This window comes from Rhineura floridana, chromosome 2 (assembly GCF_030035675.1).
Source record: "Rhineura floridana isolate rRhiFlo1 chromosome 2, rRhiFlo1.hap2, whole genome shotgun sequence".
NCBI classification, from domain to species: domain Eukaryota; kingdom Metazoa; phylum Chordata; class Lepidosauria; order Squamata; family Rhineuridae; genus Rhineura; species Rhineura floridana.
In genome coordinates this window covers 134,211,160-134,235,197 of record NC_084481.1, presented here as the reverse complement: position 1 = coordinate 134,235,197, position 24,038 = coordinate 134,211,160, and the positions used below count along the sequence as shown (strand labels likewise).

At 43.4% G+C, this 24,038-nt stretch overlaps 1 protein-coding gene across 9 annotated transcripts in view; it reads left to right on the top strand.

Moving 5' to 3' along the window:
* BBOX1 (gamma-butyrobetaine hydroxylase 1) overlaps positions 1-24,038 on the top strand; it is a 78,374-nt gene that overhangs the window by 3,894 nt on the left and 50,442 nt on the right. For 3 of the 9 annotated variants that reach the window (XM_061610594.1, XM_061610592.1, XM_061610595.1), the window contains 3 exons: positions 3,073-3,364; positions 11,920-12,385; positions 12,883-12,997. In XM_061610594.1, the coding sequence (XP_061466578.1) occupies positions 3,309-3,364; positions 11,920-12,385; positions 12,883-12,997 (637 nt within the window). In that variant the 5' untranslated portion in view covers positions 3,073-3,308. Of the gene's footprint in view, positions 1-3,072; positions 3,365-10,311; positions 10,424-10,628; positions 10,700-11,919; positions 12,386-12,882; positions 12,998-24,038 lie in introns of those variants that run through there. The other 6 variants (XM_061610598.1, XM_061610596.1, XM_061610593.1 and 3 more) reach the window with 5 other exon arrangements.

Below are 24,038 nucleotides of genomic sequence, written 5' to 3'. Positions count from 1 at the left end.
CGTATGATATGTTCTGCGTATAGATTAAATAAATAGGGTGATAAAATGCATCCCTGTCTCACACCCTTTCCAATGGGGAGCCAATCTGTTTCTCCATATTCTGTCCTTACAGTAGCCTCTTGTGCAGAGTATAGGTTGAGCATCAGGACAGTCAGATGCTGTGGCACCCCCATTTCTTTTAAAGCATTCCATAGTTTTTCATGATCTACACAGTCAAAGGCTTTGCTGTAATCTATAAAGCACAGGGTGATTTTCTTCTGAAATTCCTTGCTCCATTCCATTATCCAACGTATGTTTGCGATATGATCTCTGGTGCCTCTTCCCTTTCTAAATCCAGCTTGGACATCTGGTATTTCTTGCTCCATATATGGTAAGAGCCTTTGTTGTAGAATCTTGAGTGTTACTTTACTTGCATGGTATATTAAGGCAATAGTTTGATAATTACTGCATTCCCTGGGATCCCCTTTCTTTGGAATTCGAATGTATATGGAATGCTTCCAGTCTGTGCGCCATTGTTTAGTTTTTCATATTTCTTGAAAGATTTTTGTCAAAATTTGGACAGATTCAGTCTCAGTAGCTTGTAGCAACTCTATTGGTATGCCATCTATTCCTGGTGATTTGTTTCTTCCAAGTATTTTAAGAGCAGCTTTCACCTCACATTCTAAAATTTCTGGTTTTTCATCATACGGTTCCTCCATGAATGAATCTGTCATCCTGGCATCTCTTTTATAGAGTTCTTCAGTGTACAGTAGGGCCCCGCTTATACGGTGGGTTAGGGACCAGGCCCCTGCCGTAAAGCAGAAATCACTGTAAAGTGGAACCCATTGACTGTAATGGGTCGTGTCGCGCGAAAATGCCACAAAATGCCAAAAAACCGCAAAATCGGCTTTAAAATGGGGAATTTCCCCTAATTGAAAGCCACTGCATCAGCGGAACACTGGACAGCAGGGCCCTACTGTATTGCTTTCATCTCTGTCAGTCAGTGTGTTCCCCTGATGATTATTCAACATCCCTACTCTTGGTTTAAATTTCCCTTTCATTTCTCCAATTTTTTGGAATAGGGCTCTTCTACCCTTTTTGTTGTCCTCTTCTATTTCTATACAGTAACTATTGTAATAGTTCTCTTTGTCCCTACGTACTAGTTGTATTGTTGCATTTAGGGTTCTGACTGTGTTTCTATCCTCTTGCTTTTGCTTTCCTTCTCTCTTTAACCATTTTAAGAGTTTCTTCAGTCATCCATTGAGGTCTTTCTCTCTTTTTAACTAGAGGTATTGTCTTTTTGCATTCTTCCCTGATAATGTCTCTGACTTCATTCCATATTTCTTCTGGTTCTCTATCAACTAAGTTTAAAGCCTCAAACCTGTTCCTTGTTGGATCTTTATATGCGTCTGGGATGTTATTTAAATTGTATTTTGGCATTATGATTGCTTTGTTGGTCTTCTTTTGCTTTACTCGGATTTTCAATACGTAGGCTGCATTTCCCCACAATTCCTAAGTCTTCTCTGTTCCCTACTTTTGCATTCCAATCCCCCATGATTATCATCATATCTTGTTTTGGTGTGTGATCAATTTTTTCCTGTACTTCTGTGTAAAATCTCTCCAATTCCTCTTCTTTTGCGTTTGATGACGGAGCATAGACTTGGATGATAGTTATGTTGATAGGTTTCCCATTTAATCTCATTGATATCACTCGCTCAGACCTTGCGTTGTAGCTCCTTATTGCTCTTGCTGCATCTCACTATTAAAGCAACCCCATTTCTTCTTAATTTCTCATTTCCTGCATAAAATATTTTGTAGTTGCCTGTTTGGAAATCTCCCATTCCTGTCCATTTTAGTTCACTCACACCAAGTATTGTAATGTTGATGTGTTCCATTTCTTGCTTGACCATTTCTAACTTTCCCTGGATCATGCTTCTCACATTCCATGTTCCTATTGAGTGCGTCATACAACTCCGGACTCTCCTTTCGCATCTGTGCGCCTCAGCCTCTGGGCTTCCTTTCAGCTTTGACCCAGCTGCGTCATGAGTCACAATGCTACTCATACTTTTTCGTTGTTCTTCCCCAGTAGCTCGGTGAGTGCCTTCTGACCTGGGGGTCTCATCTTCCAGCACTATCTCATGTTGCATTTTGGATACTCTGTTCATAGGGTTTTCGTGGTAAGAGATATTCAGAGGTGGTTTATCATTGCCTTCCTCTGAGTTTGGATGCATCTTAGTCTGGTGTTTCAGCTTTGACCATTCTGCCTTGGTCTAGACTCCTGACGGCATTGGTCTTAGCTTCTTCAACACTCTCAAAGCCCCTCACCACGTTAAGGTGTGCATCCTAGAGGGGGTATATAAAGGGCTTAGCCTTTAAGAAATTTATAACCATTGAAGAAGGAATATTTAAAGCATATTTCAGCCAGACATTTAAAATCTCACCTCATATATTTTGAACTTCCACTTTAATAATGGTCCCAGGCTATGGTCTGAAGGCACATATGTCCAGCTCCCTGCTAAAGCAGGGTCAGGTCTGGTCAGTGCCTGGATGGAAGACTGCCTGGGAACAGTATGTAAGCCGCCTTGGGTTTCATGAAAAGAGAAAGGTGGGGTATAAATGTAATAAATAAATAAATAAATGGTTTTTATTTCTTGGCATCTTTGCTGTTTTCTCACCCCCCCTTTCTTTCCCCTAATTTTACTTTGTATTTTGTTAGGCCCCGTTTTAGCACTGAAATAGCCTTGGTTCCTTTGGTGAAGGGAAATATTCAGTAACTAGTCAGGGGGAGTGCAACCCTATTGGTTCTGCTGGTCATCTCAAAGTCTTTCAGTTCCATCAACCATGGCATTTTTCTAGAACATGTAGCCACTATTGGGCTTCAAGGCATATCTGGTTTTCGTCCTATTTGTCTGAATGTTCTTAGAAAGTAGTGCTGGGGGTCCATTGCTTGACTGATTGGGGTCCCTTGGGATTCCAGCTTGTCACCTATGCTATTTAACATCTATGTGAAATCACTGAAAGAGGTAATCTAGAGTTTGGGGGTTGAGTGGCATCAATGTGGTGATGAAGCTTAGCTCTGTCTCTGCTTTTCAGCAGGTGTCAAGGAGACTGGGGAGATCCTGGACAGGTCTGTGGTGCAGTGATGGATTGGATGTGGGCTGAGGCTTAATCCAGGCAAGACAGAAGTACCACTGATCAATGGAAAGTACAACCTACTGTACAACCTAATGGATCTAACATTCCTCTTGGATGGTCAGCTATGACTTGCTGACCATCCTAGCTGCTATGGCTAAGAATACCTTTGCCCAGCTTTGACTGGTGTGCCAGTTATGTTCTTGGAGAAAACAGATCTGGACACAGGTACACATCCATTAGTCATATGCAGGTTAGATTACTGTAACATACTCTTATTTATTTTATTTGCAATATTTATATACTGTATATTTAAACAAAAAATATCTGGGTGGTTTAGAAGTAAAAGTTAAAAATAAAATATACACATGAAATTTATTAATAAATAAATATCAGCAGAATAAAACTAGTAACCAAAGGCACAATCCTAAGCTCCTCTCCCTACCCTGCCAGTGGGACTTTGCAGAGTGCAAGACCATCACTGCATCTGCAGTCCTAACATTCATGGCAGCAGAAGAAAGCAGTGTGATTAGGCCTACGGCCATTGTGAAATACAGTGAGTCCAGCTCAGGATTCAGGGATTCTGGGCCACCTCAGCCCCTCCCCCTTTTTCCAGCACTAGCTGGTTCACCATCTTCAATCCCTTTTGGACAGAGAAGACTTGGGCATAGTGCTCCATGCTCTGGTAACTTCCAGACTGGATTACTGCAATGCACTCCCCTTGAAGATGACTCAGAAATTTCAGCTGGTCCAAAATGCAGCAGCCAGATTACTGGCTGGGGTTCCCTTTTTAACTCATATAACCCCATTTTAAAACAGCTGCATTGCTTGCCAGTTCATTTCCAGGCCCAGTTCAAGGTGCTCACACTAGTGTTTAAAGCCCAAATCAACTTGGGTTCCAAATATTTGAAAGACTGCCTCCTCCCCTACAGACCCTCTCATGTGTTGATATAAGCAGAGGGGCCCCTTTTGGTAGTTCTGCCATCCTTGGAAGTTCGGGGATGGCCCAGGAGAGGGCACCCCTTCTCCATCAAGGTGTGTCTGGCATTCTCATTGTACAGCTTTTGGCAAATGCTGAAGACACATCTCTTTACCGTGGCCTTTGACACCTGAGATGGATATTTTTAGGACCAACTATTTTCTGTGATGGTGTTTATGTTGTTTTTAACTGTTTTTAATTATGTGTTTAAATTTGTTGTAACCCACCCTGGGAACTTTGGGTGAAGCACTGGTAATAAATTGTAGTAATAATAATAATAATAAATGGCTTGAAACCAGAGTATTTGTGAGACTGCCTCTTCCCATATGACTCTGCATGTCAAGTGTGGCTATCTTCAGAGGCCCTGCTCTAGACTCTGCCTCCAAGGCAGTGTTGATTGGTGAAGACATGGTGCTGCCACAGAAAAGGTCCTGTTCCTTGACTGTGGAGCGCCCTCCCAAAGGAGGTTAGACTGAACCCTTTTCTGTTGTCCTTTAGGCAGGTGGTTAAGGCATTTTTGTTCTGCCAGGATTTTAACATATTTTAATTTTATCTTGTTATTGTTTTGCATATTTGTTTTATTATGGTTTGAATTCTTTTAATTGTATTAATGTTTTATTGTTGTAAACTGCCTTGGGAGCTCATTCTTTTAGAACAGAAAAGCAGTATATAAATGTTTGATAAATAATATCTAGATATATAGGACTACATAATTGTTCATTGAGAAGTGCCTTTTCGGTCTTGCAAAAACATGTATTGTAAAGAGGCCTGGAACCACTTTTCAATGAAGTTGGTGGCACAAGAGCTGTTGCAGCATAGTTCCTTCTGTGAAAAGTATTCACAGAACTGTCCAGATTGTTCATAAGCTGAAATTTTTCAACTGGACAAAGTTTCAGCAATGAGTGGCCTTATTTGCCACCAACAAAAACAAGTTTTCTTACATAAGTCAGTGATATTTAGAGTCAGCTTCCATTAGTACTTTTCAGCCTTTATTATATATTCATATTGTCCACCTGCTGTAGTGATTTATGGAATGAGATGATGAGAACAGATATTCAGGAGCCATTTATTGACACCACACTATTAAGGTAGACATTGGAACTGATCGATCTTTCTTCTGGATGTGTTCTTGAATTTCCCTTTACGTCTATCATCCAGGAAAAGAGAAACTCATAGTATCAATTGCTGAGCTGGTTATGATGAGAGAGCCCTGAGAAATTTCACTGAAATGGTGGTAGCTGTTGCTCTCATAGAGAGGCTTGAGTTCCCATGCTTGGACGTTTCATGCATCTCAGCACATAGAAGATAAATGAGTTTTCCCTTAGACATTATACTGGAACTGTGATAACTAGAAGTATGAAAGGAGGTCCATACGACACCAACCCCATGCACTGAAAGGATGTGTGAAGGGGGCTGTTTAGGCTATCCTTGCCCCTGCTGTCCGCACGTTTGGCCTATGTGGGAAAGGACTCTACACATGGGGTCTCCTTACATGGAGGAGCTTTATCTGAGTACATCAGTACACATGCAGAACCTTCCCCACAGCAGCCCAACATGCAGACAGCAGAGAAGCATTTCTGCTACAGATGGGGGCAGGGGGACGCTGCAATACATGTCGGAGTGAGGCTAGCCCACAAATCCTCACAGCCCTATCACATGCTCTTTTGGGGGGGGTCATGTGAACCTTCTTTTCCACTTGTCTCTGATGTCTGAAGCCTGAGTTGGGGCATGTAATTTTGTTGCCTGGTGCATGCTGTAGCTAAACAAGGCACATATCTATCCCACTCCTCATGGCCAGCGATGTGGGTCTTCTGGAAAATTTTGAATTGGAAAATTTCCCATTGCAAATGAGGGTAAATTGTATCAGAACATTTTCAATTTACATCAGAACATTTTCTGATGCACTAGACCAGAGATGGCTAATTTTTTCAGGCCAAGTGCCTCATTGACCCATAGTCAGTCCACTGTGGACTTCAAGTTGTCTCATCCCTTATATACCCAGTCAATCACAGCACTCTGCAAGTGAGGACCTCTTATCAGGAGGTCCCTTTGGCACAATATAGGAATTAGGCTTTTTGTGTTGCGGCACCTACCCTTTGGAATTATCCACCCCTTAAATATTAGACAGGTGCCATCTCTGTTGTCTTTTTGGCAGCTGCTAAAGACCTCCCTCTTCCAACAAGCCTGTTAAGTAGATACCTTTATCCCAGTCTGCATCTGTATTAGAATTGTTTTTGTTTTTATTGTTTTATACTTCTTGTTTGCCAACTTGGGCTCCTTTGGGAAGAGGGGCAGGGTGTATATTTAATAAATAAATGTCAAAGTGAATGTGACTGAAGGGTAAAAGTGGGCATGGCCTTTTTATTTTTAAAAGGGACAGGTTTGGGGGGTCTTGGAGAGCCACAAAATCATTTTAGCATCACAAAAACATAGCAGGGGGCAGTTGGCTAAAAGAAAAGGATATTTTGGGGGGACCTTGTTGGGACTCCCAAAAACATTTTGGCATTACAACAGCACAATGGGGAAATCTATGAGAATAGTTGGGGGGGGCACAAAAACCTTTTGGCATCATTGCATCAGAGCAGGGGGTCCATAGGAACAGCAAAACCCCCAATATTTTAAATGACAAATTTTGGGGGGTATTGACAGGCCATAAAAAATCTCTTAGGAGCCATGCCATCTTCAGGCTGCAGGTTAGCCATCCCTGGAGTGGAGATTGATCTAATGTAGTATGTTTCTTTTGTTTGTAGTTAGTGAACAAAGCCAGCTTACCTAAAATATTGACATCCATTCATTTGCAATTGACACCTATTCATTGGTACTGAAGAACTTATTAAATGGACATTTTTCTGCAGCAAAATGAAGCCGTGGGAGATTTTCCAGCCCCACGCTACTGCTCATGGCAAATTAAGTGATCTCTCTTTTTTGGATTCTGAGGCTTTAACACTTGAAATTGTGTTATTTTTTTCAAGCAGAATAGTTGGCGGGGTGGCTGATCAGGATCATGAAGCATGCTGGTAGTGTTTTTGTTTTGTTTTTTAAAAAATCTTTTCCTTCTGCAGTGCAATCCTGACAAATATTGTCCTTACCCACCCACCCTGGAAGGGACGGAAGCTCTTATTGCTGTATCAGAAAAATACCTGCTAATAAAAGTTTGTTGTAGTACTCCATCCATCCCTTAACTAGAAAGGTCATGCCTGCAAATGCAGGAGCGGCTTTGGTCGTCCCGAGTTGGCAAGGCTCATTTAACACCAACAAGAAATCAAGCCTTCAGTGTCACTGGCCCAGTGCTCTGGTATTCTGTGCCTTCTGCTTTAACTTTTAAACACCTGCTAAAAACCTTTCTGTTCTGCTAGGTTTATGTAGGCAGTTAAGAAGATGTCTTTTTGCAATAGCTGACCTTTGTTTTTACTGTATTTTTAATGTTGTATGGTTGTTGTTTTTTAACTTGTTGTTACCTGCTTTGTTTTTAGCTAAATAGCGGTATACAAATATTCTCTGTAAAGTCAGCTATCGCACCAGAATTAGGAGTAAAGAGAATTAACGGTGATGATTTATTTGAAGCTGTCATTAGTTGAAGCTAGGTCTCATGTCTGGGGTGCATTAATTTGGTCTGAGCAGTTGTTTTGTGTGAAATAGACAAGGAAGGTGGATGGAGCATTAATTGCCCCAGTTACAAGGATTTAAATATTTGTGCAATGAGTTCAAATTCAATTATAGTAAAGTATTAAAAGATGTAGATCTGAGCGTTAGTGGATAGTTTAATAATTTGTTGCCTCATAAACTTGTAGTATAAAACAATTTGCAATTCTACAGCTGGAATAAATGTTTTTCCACTGATATTAATGGGAATTTCACTCTGCCCTACACACAATAGAAATGTGGTCCAGAGAACTGGATTTCATTTTATTTTTCACAAAAAATGCAAAAATGTCAGTCACTATTTTTTGGAATAATTATATGCAGAAGGATGCTTCTGCCTTGGTATGTCTGCAACAAATTGAAAGCTGAAAGTTGCTATATCCCTAGATCTAAGACTACTGTATAGATTTGGAAACAAAGCATTTTAAAACCTTTTGCTTAGAAATGTGGCCCTCTAGACCACTCTTTCTGGCCCTTGGGAGTCTTTCCCAGGCCTCATATATCCAGCCGCACCCCTTCTCCTTTCACTGGCCTTGCTTCGCACCCTTCTTGAGTGTTTTTGCTTGGCTTGAATGTGTCATTCAACTCTGATAATGCCTCTTGCCTGGATAGAGGACAGAGAGAAGTGTGTGAGTATGTTTAAAGCTCGTCTACTGTTCATTGACATCCATTGCTCTGCCCACTTTTGCCTCTTGCCCCACTCACCAGCCACTGTAGCTGACGAAAGAGAGGCAAGAAGGGAATGTGGCGCTCTGTCTGAAAGGAGAGATGGAGATGATGCTGACGTGTGGGGTGGGTGGGTTTGTAATCAGTCTGCTGGGCAAGTACATATATAGTTTTGAACTTCCCAGTGCTCGGGGACCAGTAAAAACCTAGGCACATCCAAATGGCTGGTTAAACCATCCCTTTTGTTTTTGGTTTACATTTGGTAAACACTTTGTATCCAGTTGATTATACTAGACTCTGTAAATTCCCTGTCAATAGCATTTTCAAGCCTATCAGGAACATTCTCTTTATTTTATACCCAGATAATTTTTAGTTTTATTTAGAGAAAATAAACACAGTATCTCTTCTAGTTATTCCAAACAGGTAAGTTGTAGAAGAGAAGAGGGGAGCCTCAGACCTGGAGGGCAAAAGCAGCTTTCCAAGCCTCTCTGTCTGGTTCTCAGAACTCTCTTCGGGCCACACATCCATGCTAGTCATACTCCTACTGGCCCTGCTTCAATAAGAGATGTGAAGGCCTGAAAAAAAAAACCTGGAGAAATTTGGGAGGGAAACAGTTTTCTCTGTCATTTTTCTCTGTGCTTCACACATCCTTTTGGCTGGCTGGAGTGTGTTCTTGAACTCTGATAATGCCTCTTGCTTCCCTGGATGAAGGATAGAGAGGGATGTGTGAGTGTGCATAGCAACTAGCCTACTGTACAAAGATACAGTTTAATTCATTGCTTCTGGCCCTGCCTAGCTCTTGCATGTGGCATCTGGAAGGTTATTCCAAAGGGAGTATGGCCTTGGGTTGACAAAAGTTCCCCACCCCTGTTGTTGAATATTGGGTTCTTCAAACACTATAAACTGAACCAGAGTGATCAGAAACATGGAAGTAAAGAAGGCCTGGAAGGGTAGAAGAACCAGCATACAGAGATCCCAAAAGGCTGTTTGGCTAAAAGAAAGAAAGGGACAGACAATTACACTGAGTAGAAGGGACCTTGTGCCTAGAGGCAGCATGTCTTGAAGAAAGGAAAAGGAGGAATTATATTGGAAAGCACAGGGTGAACAGAAAAGGCCGGAGGGAAAAAAGACATAGAGGAAGCAGAGCACTAAAGTTTGATGAGACTGAGTGTAAAGGTGGGCAGTGTGTGTGGTGGTGGGGATCACAAAGGACTTAAGGACATGTGATGTTCTAGGCTGCTGTGAGAAGGTAGTTAAGGATCCTAGACAATGCCCTTGATTCCAGTGAACTCTTTTGGGCATGTGCAATTAGTTGCCTATGTACCTACCATAAGGTGGTGGTGGTGGTTTTGCTATTGCCAGAGAGCAATTTCTCCTTTAGTACATTAGGGACATAAGAAGCTGTCATATACTGTCAGACCTTTGGTCTATCTCACTCAGCATTGTCTACACTGATTGGCAGCAGCTCTCCAGGATTTCAGATAGAAAAAGAAAGAGTCAATCAGTGCAGTCTTAAAATGCTCATCCCAAGGTAAGTGGCAGAGCACAGATATTAGTACATACTTTTCCCCGTTATGACACCACACGGCTAAACAATATGCCAATTAGATGGAGTCAGCAGCTCTCTTTTTGTGGCTTGCGGAGATAAGCATGAAAAATTGAAGTTATTAGATTTGACAGACTGTGTAACCAAGAGGTCAGCAGGGAATTTACATTGATTATGTTTTCAAATGTCATCATTCTTATGCTTTCTTTTTTTCTTCCCTTTTTTTTTTTTTAGCATTGGCAGCTTCTGGTCACCCCAGCTACCTGGAGTAAGGAGATGCTACAAAATTAGACATTTTTCCAGGAAAAAATGGTTCTTCCATTGAACCATTAGGCAGACTGGCATTATAAGTATATTTTCCGCCACCTGCTATTAATTGAGTAAGCAACAGCAGGACAGAGTTGCCAGCCATCTGGAAAACTACTGGCCTGGCTGGTTTTGAGGCTTTTGCTGCTGCCACCACCAACCCCAAGTGCCGGGTGAGAGAAGAGAAAGCAGGTTTCCCTGCCCTGTTTTCTATTCATTCCCCCCCCCCCCGCCAATACTGCTGGAGACCTGGAAGCAGCAATGATGTATTCATGCAAAAATCATATTGCTGCTGCTGCTGTGTGCCATATCTGGTCATTGTCTCTTAGCCTGGGCTAACATTACAAAGGGCAGGCAGAAGGACTCTAGTTAGCTACCTCTTTCCTTTACTCCAACCTGCAGACTGCCAATCTTAGGTGCCTGCAGTAGACAGCAGCAACAGCTGCCAGGTGAGGAAGGGAACATCCTTTATGAGTGCATGTGCCTGCATGTTGCTTGACTGTGCGCATATGAGTGAGAAAGAGTATACGTGTGTAGAAGAGAATGAGTATAAGTATTTGTATGTGTGGAAGGGAGAGTGCAAGTGGAAATGTTTTCTAGATGCTTAGTTTCTTTACTATAATAACATAATTATAGTATAGTATAGCCGTAATATAATGTGTGGGTTTTGTGGTTTTTCAAGGAAAAAAATAAGTGGAGATTCTTAACCCACTCTGTCTTGGAACTGGAATTGTTTTTATACAGGTTTTTGTTTGTTTGTTTGTTTATTGTTAATTGCATTGGGATGTTTCAAGGGAAGTGATTCATAAATGAAATAAATAATATATAAAGTGTATTATGACTAGTCCTTGAATGAATCTGCATTTTTATACCATTTCATAAGGCAGTCTTTGCCATCCTGCTGACCTCTAGTTGCTGACCTCTCACCAGCCCTGGCTAGTCTAAAACAGCTTGAGGGTACCAGTTTGGTAAAGGTTGTCATAAAGGATGGCTAAAATGGTATGTTCACTGGGGTCCTTCATAAGATGAGATCACTTTCCACAAAATGCATCTATGTATGTGTGTGCACATGTGCATGCATGCATACACTTACAGAACCATTATTCATGGTTTTGCTAATAATAATATGTAACACTGGTGTAGTGGTGTTATGAGTAAGAACACCTATAGGCAAAAATGCCACTGGCTAATGATCACTCTAAGCACCAATGTAAAGAGAGGCTCGTTTTTTAAAAAGGTGCTGGTGCAATATCTAGATCCATAAGGGGGGGGAGGCAAGTGGTTGAACAGGATCCTCCAGGGAACTGAATTTGCCAGATGCAGAAGCTTGTCATCATACGCTGTAGTGGAATAGAGGGCAGGAAAAAGAACCAATGAGTAAGAAAATGAGTAAATGTTCCTTTGAGTCAATAATTTTTCTTGAAAAGTGTTGATTTTGCAGCATCTGGTCAGAGGTTCTGTTAGACATTGTCAGCTGAGGCCCAAATATTGATGTACCCAATACTAAGATAAAACTTTTCTTTTTTTCCCAAAACACTTGATCAGAACTTCAGAGAAAAATGCAGACTTTATGTGCTGGAGGAAAAGCTGACAGAGAGCAGAAAGAGCACTCTTTTGAGCAGAATCCTTTTTCCTTCTAGCCTATCAATAATATGCTTTATTCTTACAGCACTGACCTGGAGAGAAATTTCATAGGGGGCAAAGGCATTTCTGTACTGAAGATCAAAGAAGAGAAGGGAAAGATGTGGACTTCAGTTGCTAAATACTTAAGAACCAAAGTCCATCCAGATTGTTCTCGAATTCTGCTGCAAGCACAAAAGGGCAAGTGCAGTCATCAAAAGCATTTCTCTGTGAGCAGGAGGCCTTGGCAACATTCATCGAGGACGGCACAGGAAGTTCAGACCTTCAACATGAGTGTAGCCATCCAGAAAGTGGAAGCTCTGGAAGCAAATCAGTTTATCTGTGTTCACTGGGAGGATGGGAGTGAGAGCCTTTACCCTTCAGTGTGGCTGCGAGACAATTGCCAATGCCCAAATTGCTTCCTGCACTCTGCTAAAGCACGCAAACTGCTTCTGGAAAATCTGGATGTCAATATTGGGGTAAAGGATGTCACTTTGACACAGAGGGAGAAAAAGGTAACTTTCTAGTGTGTGTGCTTTTAAAAGCTGTTTTCACATAATGTATGAATTTCAGTGTGCAGAACCATTTTGTTGCCATGATTTAACACTGCTTAAGGCTGCAGTTCTATATACACCTACCTGGGAGTAATTCTCATTGAATATAGTGGGACTTAGTTCTGAGTAAACATGCATAGGGTTGTGCTATAAGACTCTATATTTTATTTGTACAAACTGTCTTCAGACTAAAAGAAGCTATTAGGCTGCAAACCTGAGCTTACTTAGTAGTAGGGAGGAAAAAATCAGTGGAACTTTCTTTCAAATAAACATGTAGGATTGTGCTGCACATGCATAACAGAACTACATGTCAGTCACTTTAGTTATGTGAACTAAGATGTTTCTGACAAAACATACCCACACACCAAAAAACAGCAAATAAAATAAAATGCCTGTTAGATTTACAGATTATTTTGCTCAGCTTTCAATGTATGTTCCTTTCTGTTTTATGGAATAAGGTACACATTATATGGCCAGATGACCACACCAGTGAATTTGAGGCTCAGTGGCTGAAGAAGAGATGCTTTTCTGAACAAGCAAGAGCAAGAATACAAGAAGAATTATTTTTCTCAGGTAGGGTTTTGTACCATCTTTGTGATAAATATATTAAGAGAACATGGTGCTTAATAGATCTAGAATCAGTTTTTAATAATAATAACAACTTTTAAAGCAGTACAAAGCGCTTCACATGTTTTATCTAGTTTTTATTCATTCCTCCTGTCTTTCTGATCTAAATTTTGGGCATGAGAACTGCATTATGAACTTGATGATAAACTTGACAGTTGGATATGCTATCCACATTATAAAAAAGTGTGTTATGTTTGGTTAAAAACAAAAACTCTTGGTCATGTTTGATAACTTTTATTTCTATTTGGTTTTAAAGTTTGATTTCATTGGTATTTTTAATGAATACTAATTATCATTTTATGTAAACTGGTTTAGAGGTTCTTGTTGATCAGGTAGGTATAAATCCTGTTATCAAAAACATAAGTAAAATCAGCTGTTTTAAACAAATACACATAATATAATTACACCTCTGGTAGGCTTGCCTGCCATTTTTAGCAGGCGATGAAAACAAGGCAGCAGAAGCTTCATGAATTTATATATTAACTTATCTATTCTTCTATACTGCAGAAGTAACAATAACAAAATAATGATAACATACAGCAGGGCCTTCCACAATGGAACCCCTTTGCATGTAGAGAGTTTGAAGGTGCATGAAAGTCCAAAGAATTCTCTCTAGAGAAGAATATATCTCAATAATACTTTGTTATTGAAGGGAAATGTTTTAAATGCTTCCAGCAAGGATTGATAAGAGTACCTTATCTATAGTATTCTATAGAATTCAGATTTAAAGCCCTTGTGTATGCCATTTTGATGGGAAGTAATGTGGCTTAAATTAATTGGATGTCTGGATTTTCATGCTGAATGCTAAGGGTGCACTGGTGCAGAATCTGCATGGCCCCACTTGGTTCAGTTGGCATGGAAAAATAATAGTTGAGTGTCATCTGCATATTGATGATTCCATACTCCAAATAGATCTTCAGATATTTATTATTCATGTATTTGGGTACATTATTTATGTTACCTTTTGATAAAAAAGAAATTACAGTTCCCAGTTTAGAAACTAAAGCAAATTATATTCTAAACAGCATAAAAATATAATGATATAAATAGCAGGAAGGAATCCATTTGTTTGTTTTTGGCTTTTATACCCTGCCTTTCTATGATAAATCAAAGGTAAAGTAGCTATGTCTGGGTGAATAAAAGCCTCTTTACTGAACTGCAGATAGCAGAAAGTGTGGTAGCCTGTTAGGTTTTCTTGAGGGAAGTTGTTACATAGAATAGGTGCCATCAGAAAGAAAGCTTGTGGCATCACAGATCTTGCTTCACAGAAAGGAAAGGACATGGTTCGGTACCTGTCTAGATGGCCTGGCGGTCAAGGTGATTAATGTAGGAGAAGGCACTCACTAATGTACTCTGGGTTCAAGCTGTGTAGGATTTTAAAGGTACTACTCTTAAATAAGAACTGTTAGAGACACATATCTTGATGTTCAGAAGTTATTTTGAAATGGTCAAAACACTAAAGGACCAGTAACAGGAAACAATGAAAGTCAAATTCTTGGGGTTTTTTTCCCTTTGTTTCTAAGTCTTCATAGAAGGATTTTTCAAGGGCTCCTTCTTGGGTTTTGTTCACAGTTACAGTATCATTTTTTACTTCTGACATATATTCTGCTTCTGTAAAAGGAAGAGAAGGCAGCCTGGGGACCTTGCTTAGATCTGCAACCTGGAAGTGGGGAAGAGGCCGCAGCCCTAATGCTGCCAGGTCATCTGCTGGGAGCCATTTCCAGGGGAGAGGCTGTTTACATAAGGCTGCTGCAGCATTAAAAACCAGCAGCACCAGGAATACTTGGGCTGGAATGAGGATTCTTGGCATCTCATCCCACAGCCCTTTGTGCTGCTTAAAGCTTCTGTGGAGAGGAAAGCCAGGCATCATGCTTCAATCTGACTCAGTGAAGGGGAGCCCTACCCTCTGTAGCTATCATCTGCTGCCATGTTTTCCTGCTGGCCATTTTCAGTTGAAGTGGAGGAAGAGATTCAATGACAGCTGTTAGTCCTGTTTAGAAGAACCTTTAGTAGGAGGGAGCTTTAATTCATATAATTCAAAAATTGAACTATCATGGAGGGCCACTGAAATGGGATCTCAAGATACAAATGCTTTAAATAAATAAATATTCATAAATATCAAGTGGAAATTAGGTTAGCAACATATACTGAGAGCCCGTTCACATAACCACTTCAATGCATGACAGGTGTGGAGAAATCCTCTGCACTGTGGCTCCTAACCTGTGGGCAGCTCGTTATGTGAATTCACTGTTGCATGCAGAATGCAACTTTTGGCATGCATTCAAATACAGTTTGTGATGCTGGGCAAAAAGTCCAGTATTGCACATGGTGGCAGAGTCGCACAATTGCATGGCTGTGGGCTAAGAGATGTCACACAAAAGACTTTGAGCACTTTCCCCTGGCTACCACATATCCAGTGGTTGTGCAAACATGATATGTGCAGGTTAGTTGTGGCTATCTTGTATGTGATATATTTTCCATATGAGTCCGGCCCTCACTGCAGGTTATAGCTCCACCTATCGTGCGAAGGCAAGAATGTCTTTGAAGTCAAGACTAGGGGCGTCAGGCCCCTCCCACTCTCCAGTTCATTCTTGCCTTCCTACGAACAAGATTGAGATTTCAATAGCGTAGTATTTAGCTAAGTCTTTGGTGTTTGTTTGTGTTTTTGTCTGACAGGCTGTGAAGGTTTTGTCGTTTGTGTGTATCCAAGTGCTTCCCTTCCCTCTGTCTTGTATTTAACACTGTTTGTGTGAAATTCCTGGGGAATTCCCTTGGGGGGGGCTTCTCCCTTGCCCGGGCCGTTTCTTTCCCTGGCTTTTAGCCTTAGATCTTAGAGAGACCGCGGCTGCGGTTCTCTCTATTTTTAGCGGGAGCTTGCGGCTGCAGCTCTCTGCTTTACCCCTCGTTTGTTTTAGTGCCTTCAGGAGTCACTTTTCCCCTACGAGGCCGTTTGTTTCGCTGCCTTCCCGAGCTCTGCTGTGGCTTTTTGCCTCGCGGACGTCCCTTTAAATTCACTCCGGGAGCTTGCGGCTGCGACTCTTGCCTGGGAGATTTTTCAAGCCCTGGCTGTCGCCCCCAGACTTGTGGCTTTAAGTTCCCGCCGCGATAGTCTCTGTAGGCGGCGGCGGCGGCGGCTTGCTCTACCGCTCCTTAGCTGCTACGGTGCTTCATTAACGAGCCGCGATTTCGCCTTTCAGCCACCGGCTATCGCAAGCTCATGAGACTGTGCTAGACAGTTTTTCTGTCAGGTTCTTTGTCGCCCCTCAGTGTCCGCCATTACTCCACCGCCATTTTGAGTGTTACTTTTCCCGCTCTGTTATGGGCGCCATTTTGTTTGTCCCGTTCTTTTCCCGCCCTTTTTGTTTAGACTTTCCTGCACTACATAGAGCGGGATTTTTTACCTTGAGAAAGCTTTTCTTGTATGTGAGTTATAGATAGGACTACTTAGCTCTACAAGAGTTCCTCTCTCACCTGGCTTCTACTACTGCCTATTGCAACAACTGACTCTCGGCAGCTATTGAACGTCAGTGGCTCCATCAAGGCTGTGACTGTGCTCCAACCTATTTGAACTGCAAAGAGGAGGAATCACTCGTGGCTGTGCAGGCGGCTCATACGGCAGCACGCTTTTTGAACTGGACATTCTGCCCCCTTGTGGCCGTGTCACAGCCAGTTGCTACTGTACTAAACACAACTTAGTTGAACTGTACATTCTGCCCCCTCTGTGGCTGTGTACCAGGGCGATCTACACTGTACATTCTGCCCCCTCTGTGGCCGTGTACCAACCCTGAAATATAGTCTGCATTATTCTGACGCTATTACCATCGTACATTCTGCCCCGTCTGTGGCCGTGTACCTAGCCTGAAGTATAGTCTGCATTATTTTGACACTGTTACCATCGTACATTCTGCCCCCTCTGTGGCCGTGTACCTAGCCATCTGCCAGTGCATTCTACCCCCTCTGTGGTCGTGTACTGCGCCTGTTCGGGTCTCTACATTCTGCCCCCGCTGTGGCCGTGTACTGCACCCATAGTAAATATAAGATGGCGGAACAGCCAGACATGTCTCAGACAGCCAAGCCACAACCATCTAAGGCAACTAAGACTAAGCATACCAAAGCACTGGCTAAGACTAAACATCTTTCCAGCCACAGCAAACCCAAGCATCCACGCTATGCTTCTGTTCCAACCCACACCACAGCAGTCCAGGAACAGCTGACGGATATATTTCATTCCCCCGCTGCTTCTTCTGATGAGGAGGACTTTCCTGGCTTTCCTACTCAGCCACCACTTAGCCAGCCTCCTCCCGCATTGCCGCCCAGGGCTTATCCTCCATCACAGCCCACTGAGCCACCTTCTCAGGCACAACCATCTGCCTCAACGGGGCTGCAACTGTCCCATGAGTTCCTTTCGCAACTTCAGGGCATGCTATCATATTTCACTCAAATGCAGTCACCACCACAAGTCCCCGCCGTACCTCAACGCACGATGGATCAACGTGTGTGTCATGAGGCAAATCCTTCCTGCTCCCCAAATCCTTTTGACGTAGCTAGAGGCAGATGTATTGATGAAGCCTCGTATGGGGAGGAGTCAACCTCTGCTGATCACCCTGAAGGAGACGACTGGAGTGACTATTCGGAACATGAGGAGGATACATCACATCGCTTGTTCAATGCCTCTGATTATCAGCCTCTAGCGCGCAGGGTAGTTAACATTCTTGGTCTCCAAGCTGCGCCTCCAACAACTTCCGCTCCAGCTACTAAAGCGGCCAGGGTCCTCAAATCCCCTGCACCAACCGAGCACTACATCCCGGTGCCGGATCCCATTGCCAAACTGGCCACCGAAGAATGGTCTCATCCATTCCAAACTCGCCGCTTCAAGAACCTGGCTGACAAACTGTACTCCCTAGCTCCTGACTTTGCCACCAAGCTAGCCGTCCCCGGCATAGACGACCCAATCGCTAGCCTAGTTTCATGATCTCTTTTGCCTAGAAAAGGAGAATCCCAACTAAAGGATGCTACTGAACAAAGATTAGACTTCGCTCTCCGCAAAAATCATGAGGCCACTGCTTTCTCCATGCGTGCCTCCGCATCAGCTTCCGTCTTCTCCAGAGCAGCAATGATGTGGCTGGACGATCTTCTAGAGGACCCTAACCCTGATCCTGTCTCTCTCAGAAGGTCACTGATAAAGTTGCGCAAGACAGCGGCATTTGTGGCTGATGCCACTTCGGATGCCACTCAACTGGGGGCACGAGCCATGACGGGTCAGATAGTTGCTCGACGGACCCTCTGGCTTCGCCACTGGCAAGCTGACTCTATGGCCAGAGTGAATCTCTCTAGGGCACCTTAGTCTGGATCTTTGCTCTTCGGCGAGGAAGCTCTAAAGGCAGTGCTGGTTGATCCCAAAGACGCTCACAAACCGGTTTTGGCCACTGTCAAAAACACCGATCATAGGCCTTTCAGGCGATTTCCCCCCTTCCGCGCTAATCAGCCCTTTCGAGGAACGCGGTCAGGAGGACGAGGCCGCGACTTCCGATCCTATGACTCCAATTCCTTCAGGGGAACCTGGAACCGACGTTTCCAGGGCAGAGGTCAGTACCAAGGGCGCAGAGGTACCTCATCGTCCTCATATAGGGGAGGGTCTTGCCAGCACAAACAGTTCTAATGCACTTCCTGTTGGCGGCAGACTACTTATGTTTGGAGACCAGTGGCTCCGTCTGACTAAGGTCGCCTGGATCAGGGACCTTTTTTGTTCTGGCTATGCAATAGAGTTTTGGGCGACTCCACCAGACAAATTCCATCTGTCCCCTTGTCCCAGGGCGCCGGCCAGGCACAGCATCATGCAAACAGCCTCTTGGACATAGCGGCGATAGAGCCAGTCCCTACAACAGAGAGGTCGGAAGGGGTGTACTCCCTCCTATTTGCTGTGCCCAAACGAGATTTGTCATGGAGGGCGGTATTGGACCTCAAGTTCGTCAACCGTTTTGTAACATACCGCAGGTTCAAAATGGAATCCCTCCACTCCATTACTGAAAGTCTGCAAGAAGGAGACTTCCTGGTTTCTATCAACCTAAAGGAAGCGTATCTCCATGTCCCCATTTGCATAGCCCACAGAAAGTTCCTTCGGTTTGCTTTTGGCCCCCAGCATTTTCAATATAGAGCGATGCCATTCGGCCTCTCCTCTGCTCCGCGAGTGTTTACCGAAGTACTTCTCACCTTAGTGGCTTACCTCCGGATTCAAGGGGTCCATCTCTACCCATATCTGGACGATATTTTAATACGGGCGAGCTCTGAGGAGCTGGCTCATCGTCATTTAACGCTCACCCTCAATGTTTTACAGGCCTACGGCTGGCTTGTCAACTTCGACAAAAGCCATCTTCAACCGACCCAATGCCTACTACATCTAGGGGCAATGTTGGACACCCTGCAGGCGATGGTGTTTCTATCTCCAGATCGCATAAATGCCATCATAAACATCGCGGGCTCCTTGATGCAACAAACAACCACAGACGTCATGCTTCTAGCCAGGGCGCTCGGAATGTTCATCTCTACCGTCCATATTGTGCCATGGGCTCGAGCCCACTCTCGCCACCTTCAGTGGGCTTTGTTGCCTTTTCAACAGGACATTGCCAACTCCAATCATCGCACAGTTCCTCTGAGCCCCACACTGCGTCTTTCATTCCGCTGGTGGACGAGGGTCCAACATCTTTCCAGAGGCACTCCATTCAGAGAACCTCGCAGGACTGTTGTCACCACGGATGCCAGTCTCATCGGCTGGGAAGCACACTGCCACTCCCAGTACATTCAGGGAGTTTGGTCCACAGCAGAGCAGACTCAGAACATCAATTGGCTGGAGCTCAAGGCGGTCCACTTAGCTCTAATTCATTTTCAGTCTCTGTTCCCTTTGGACCATGTCCTCATCCGAACGGACAACACGTGTGTAAAATCACATTTGAACAGATAGGGGGGCACCAGGTCCCGTCCTCTGCAGGACCTAGCTTCCCTTATCTTCGTCTGGGCAGAACAACATCTACAATCCCTAAAAGCAGAGCATCTCAGAGGGATTTGGAATGTGACAGCAGACTGGCTCAGCAGACAACAGGTCATTCCAGGAGAATGGAAACTGCATCCGACCATATTCCAGCATCTCCAGCGTCGGTTCGGCCTCTTCTCGATCGACCTGTTTGCGTCCAGTCACAATTACCAGCTTCCCAGGTACTTTGCCAGATACCTGGACACAACAGCGGAAGCAGTGGATGCTCTGTCCATATCGTGGCCAGACGGTCTTTTGTACGCCTTCCCTCCGATACTGCTGTTAGCCAAAACGCTGCGGAAGGCGCGGTGCGAGAGGGCACGGTTGGTTCTGATAGCACCATATTGGCCACGCCGACCCTGGTTCTCGGATCTTCTTGCAATGTCGGTGATGGATCCTTGGACACTTCCAGTCAGGCCAGATCTTCTATCCCAGGGTCCAGTATGGCATCAGGATCCCACTTGGCTCAACCTAACAGCGTGGCGTTTGAACGGGGACATTTGAGGTCGGCGGGCCTGTCTGACGCTGTTATTGATATTATCTTAGCCTCGAGACGACCATCTACCACCCGTATTTATCAACATACTTGGGTGGCCTTCTACAGGTGGTGCCAGTCTCACCACTGCGATCCATCCCAGGCCACTATGCATCAGGTGCTACAATATCTCCATAGCGGCTTTATGATGGGACTCAGACCCAACACTCTACGTCGACATGCGTCCACTCTGTCGTCCATTCTCTCAGTGTCCTCCACTGGTGCCCCTATTTCCTCACATCCGTTCATTAAACGCTTCCTCAGAGGCATTGCTTTACATTCACCGGCCGTAGTTCACCGTTTTCCCTCACGGAGTCTGTCCAAGGTCCTCCAAGCTTTACAACGCCCTCCGTTTGAACCCATTAGGACTGTGCCTCTACGTCTACTGTCCTTCAAGGTCTTGTTCCTGATCGCCATCACTTCTGCCAGACGGGTTTCGGAACTGGGCGCATTGTCTTCTGCCCGCCATCTCTGTGTCTTTCACAAGGACTCTGTTGTGCTGAAAACTGATCCTTCCTTCCGTCCCAAGGTCAATTCAGTTTTTCATTGCAATCAGGACATTGTACTCCCTTCATTTTGCCCAAACCCCACTCATCCTCTAGAGAAGGCTTTGGCATTCATTGGATGTTCGGAGGGCTCTCAAGACCTACCTGTCTAGGACCCAGGAGATTCGACGAACGGAGTCTCTGTTTGTATCCTTTCATCCAAGGTCTATGGGGCATAAAGTAACCAATTCTACCTTATCCTGTTGGTTAAGGGCATGTATTACCTTAGCATATGAGTCCCTTAAGCTACCAGTTCCAGTTAGTATAACAGCTCATTCTACTAGGTCAGCTGCCACATCGGCTGCTTTTGCTACTAATGCTCCTGTTGCTGATATTTGCAGGGCTGCTGTTTGGTCTACCCCACACTCATTTATAAGGCATTATAAAATAGATCGTATGCCTCTGCCGATGCCTCTTTTGGCAGACGAGTGTTGCAACAGGTTCTTAATGACGATTAGCATGTGGGTGGTCCCTCCCTATTATGGGCTGCTTTGGTACATCCTGCAGTGAGGGCCGGACTCATATGGAAAATGGACCATTGGTCTCACCTGAAGGGTGATTTTCATATGAGTACGGCACTCACGACCCTCCCAGTTGGAGGATGTATAGATATTTTACTAAGCTGTTATATATTACTGTTACGCTATTGTATTTAAAGTTACTAGTGAAGTCAAGACGTCTAGTTCTGTTATATTGCTATGTTAGAGTCATGTTATTATGCATGCTATTTTCCTGCTGGCAGGCCTGTTGGCCCTGTTCTTGTATTTTTAGATTTTTCTCTATAGACTCGCTGCGAATGAACTGGAGAGTGGGAGGGGCCTGACGCCCCTAGTCTTGACTTCAAAAACATTCTTGCCTTCGCACGATAGGTGGAGCTATAACCCGCAGTGAGGGCCGTACTCATATGAAAATCACCCTTCAGGTGAGACCAATGGTCCATTTCTGATGTGTCCGTAAGTGCTGAACAAGCAGCCTATTTCTGCTACAGCAGCAGTCATGGGATTGTTTGCTGGAGGAATTTGCTAGCTTCTTTGTGGAGGAATCAACAGGGGAGAGAGAAAATCACATCCTTACCGGTAATTGTTGGGAGGCAGAAATAAAATCGGGAGGCATTTTGGTCACTACAGTGGAAATACACAGTTGCTGATAGGCTTGTGGGCCTCAGTGACACCAGCAGCTGACACCAGGAGATGCTAGCCAGTGGTCTTGCACTGTGCTGACTGAGATGCCTCCTGTTTCCATTAGCATCTCCAAAGAGTTAATTGCTAGGGGGTACTTTAATCTCTTCCCCTTGATTGCTCTACAGTAGTGATTAGCAATTCCTACCAGTGAACCAGCCCAGTTTCACCTACACATGGCTGAGTTACAACCAGTGGTATGTTCCTACATATGAACATGAACCCAAGGCTAATAAAGGGTTTTTTCAAAGAGTCTCTAGCAGCATAAAAAATGTGTTGAGCAGTTAAGGAGAAAGCAGAGTAGTGTATTTTCTTATTTAGTCAATAATACTTGAAATAAGCAAAGCTTTCAGAAATGTGCAAGACTGCTGCTGATCAATGTATGCACACTTACACAGCATTATGCTCCAATTAGTAAACAGATTTCTTGCTGTTATTTGGAGGCATCTCTGCATTTTTTGCTGAGTTCCCACAAGTGCAGGGATGGGATGGGCTCAAAGAAAATATAAAATACAGAAGCTATTTTGTTCCCCAGTCAGAGCTGTTCACAATTCAGAAACCTGTATTTCTCCTGAGAGAGTTGAAGAAACCTGTTCATCAGTGTTTTAATTAAATAAAATAAACTGCCTCTGTTAACCTGGGCATTAGCACAATGTTCTTAAAATGAGTTCCAGGAAAGGAAATGGTTGCTTAAATGGAGCAGCTTTTTGTAATTTTCCTCATATTTTATACACAGATGGAAGCTTGAATTATGTAGTGCAAGGTAGTACTTTATTTTTACTTTTTTTGATGGAGAGAACCAAACATTACTGGTCTGTCGGGAGCAATGGGGCCCTTCCTCTCCAGCCCCACAACACTAATTTTTGTCCGCTTACATAAACATAGAGAAAAAGTCACAATATTTTGTGTCTATGTCATCTGCTGTGCATTCAAACTGCATTTGATGCTAAGCCAATGTAAAGATCAGTGTTTCTACAATATTACATTTTAGTCAGAGATGTAAAATAATATTTTGGTCAATTTTCCATAATTCCTGGATTTTTTAAAAACAAATTTTATTACACTTGATGCACCTGGAATTTTTGCAACGTTTTTACTGGTATTATTTTCAAATATTATTTATGGAGCATGGATGATGAACACAGTGGGGAGGAAAATTCATTTTTTAAAAATGCCAATGGAACTTTTATAATGTATTACTCTGGCATTTATTGTTTATTATGGTTCTAACCAAACCTGTGTTCAGAGAACAGATTTTGTAGAATTCTTATTCTAGTGCTAAACACATATTAGGATAGAGACCTTTCTATTAACTCTGTTCTGTTACATTGTTTCTTCCCTTAGAATTGAAACATAAAGGTTTGGGGTTAATACATGTGCTGCTACATTTCATATTTTTATTAAATTAATTACTGTCGCAGGAAGGCACTATAGTTATCAGGACCCACAGCAGGTGGGGTGGGGAGAGATATCTCTTACTTTCCTAGCCACAACTCTCCAAATATCACCACCACCACCCACCAGCATGCAGCTACATCTGCATCACTGAAACATCCTCCCTCCCATACGTCTCATAGCAATGCTGATTGGCTCAGGAGGACTGTACCACTATGGGCTGATGGTGGGAAAATCAAATGTCCATTTGCATTAAAAACTCCCCACACATTTTTTAAAAGAAATGCATTAGTACATTGGGAGCAAG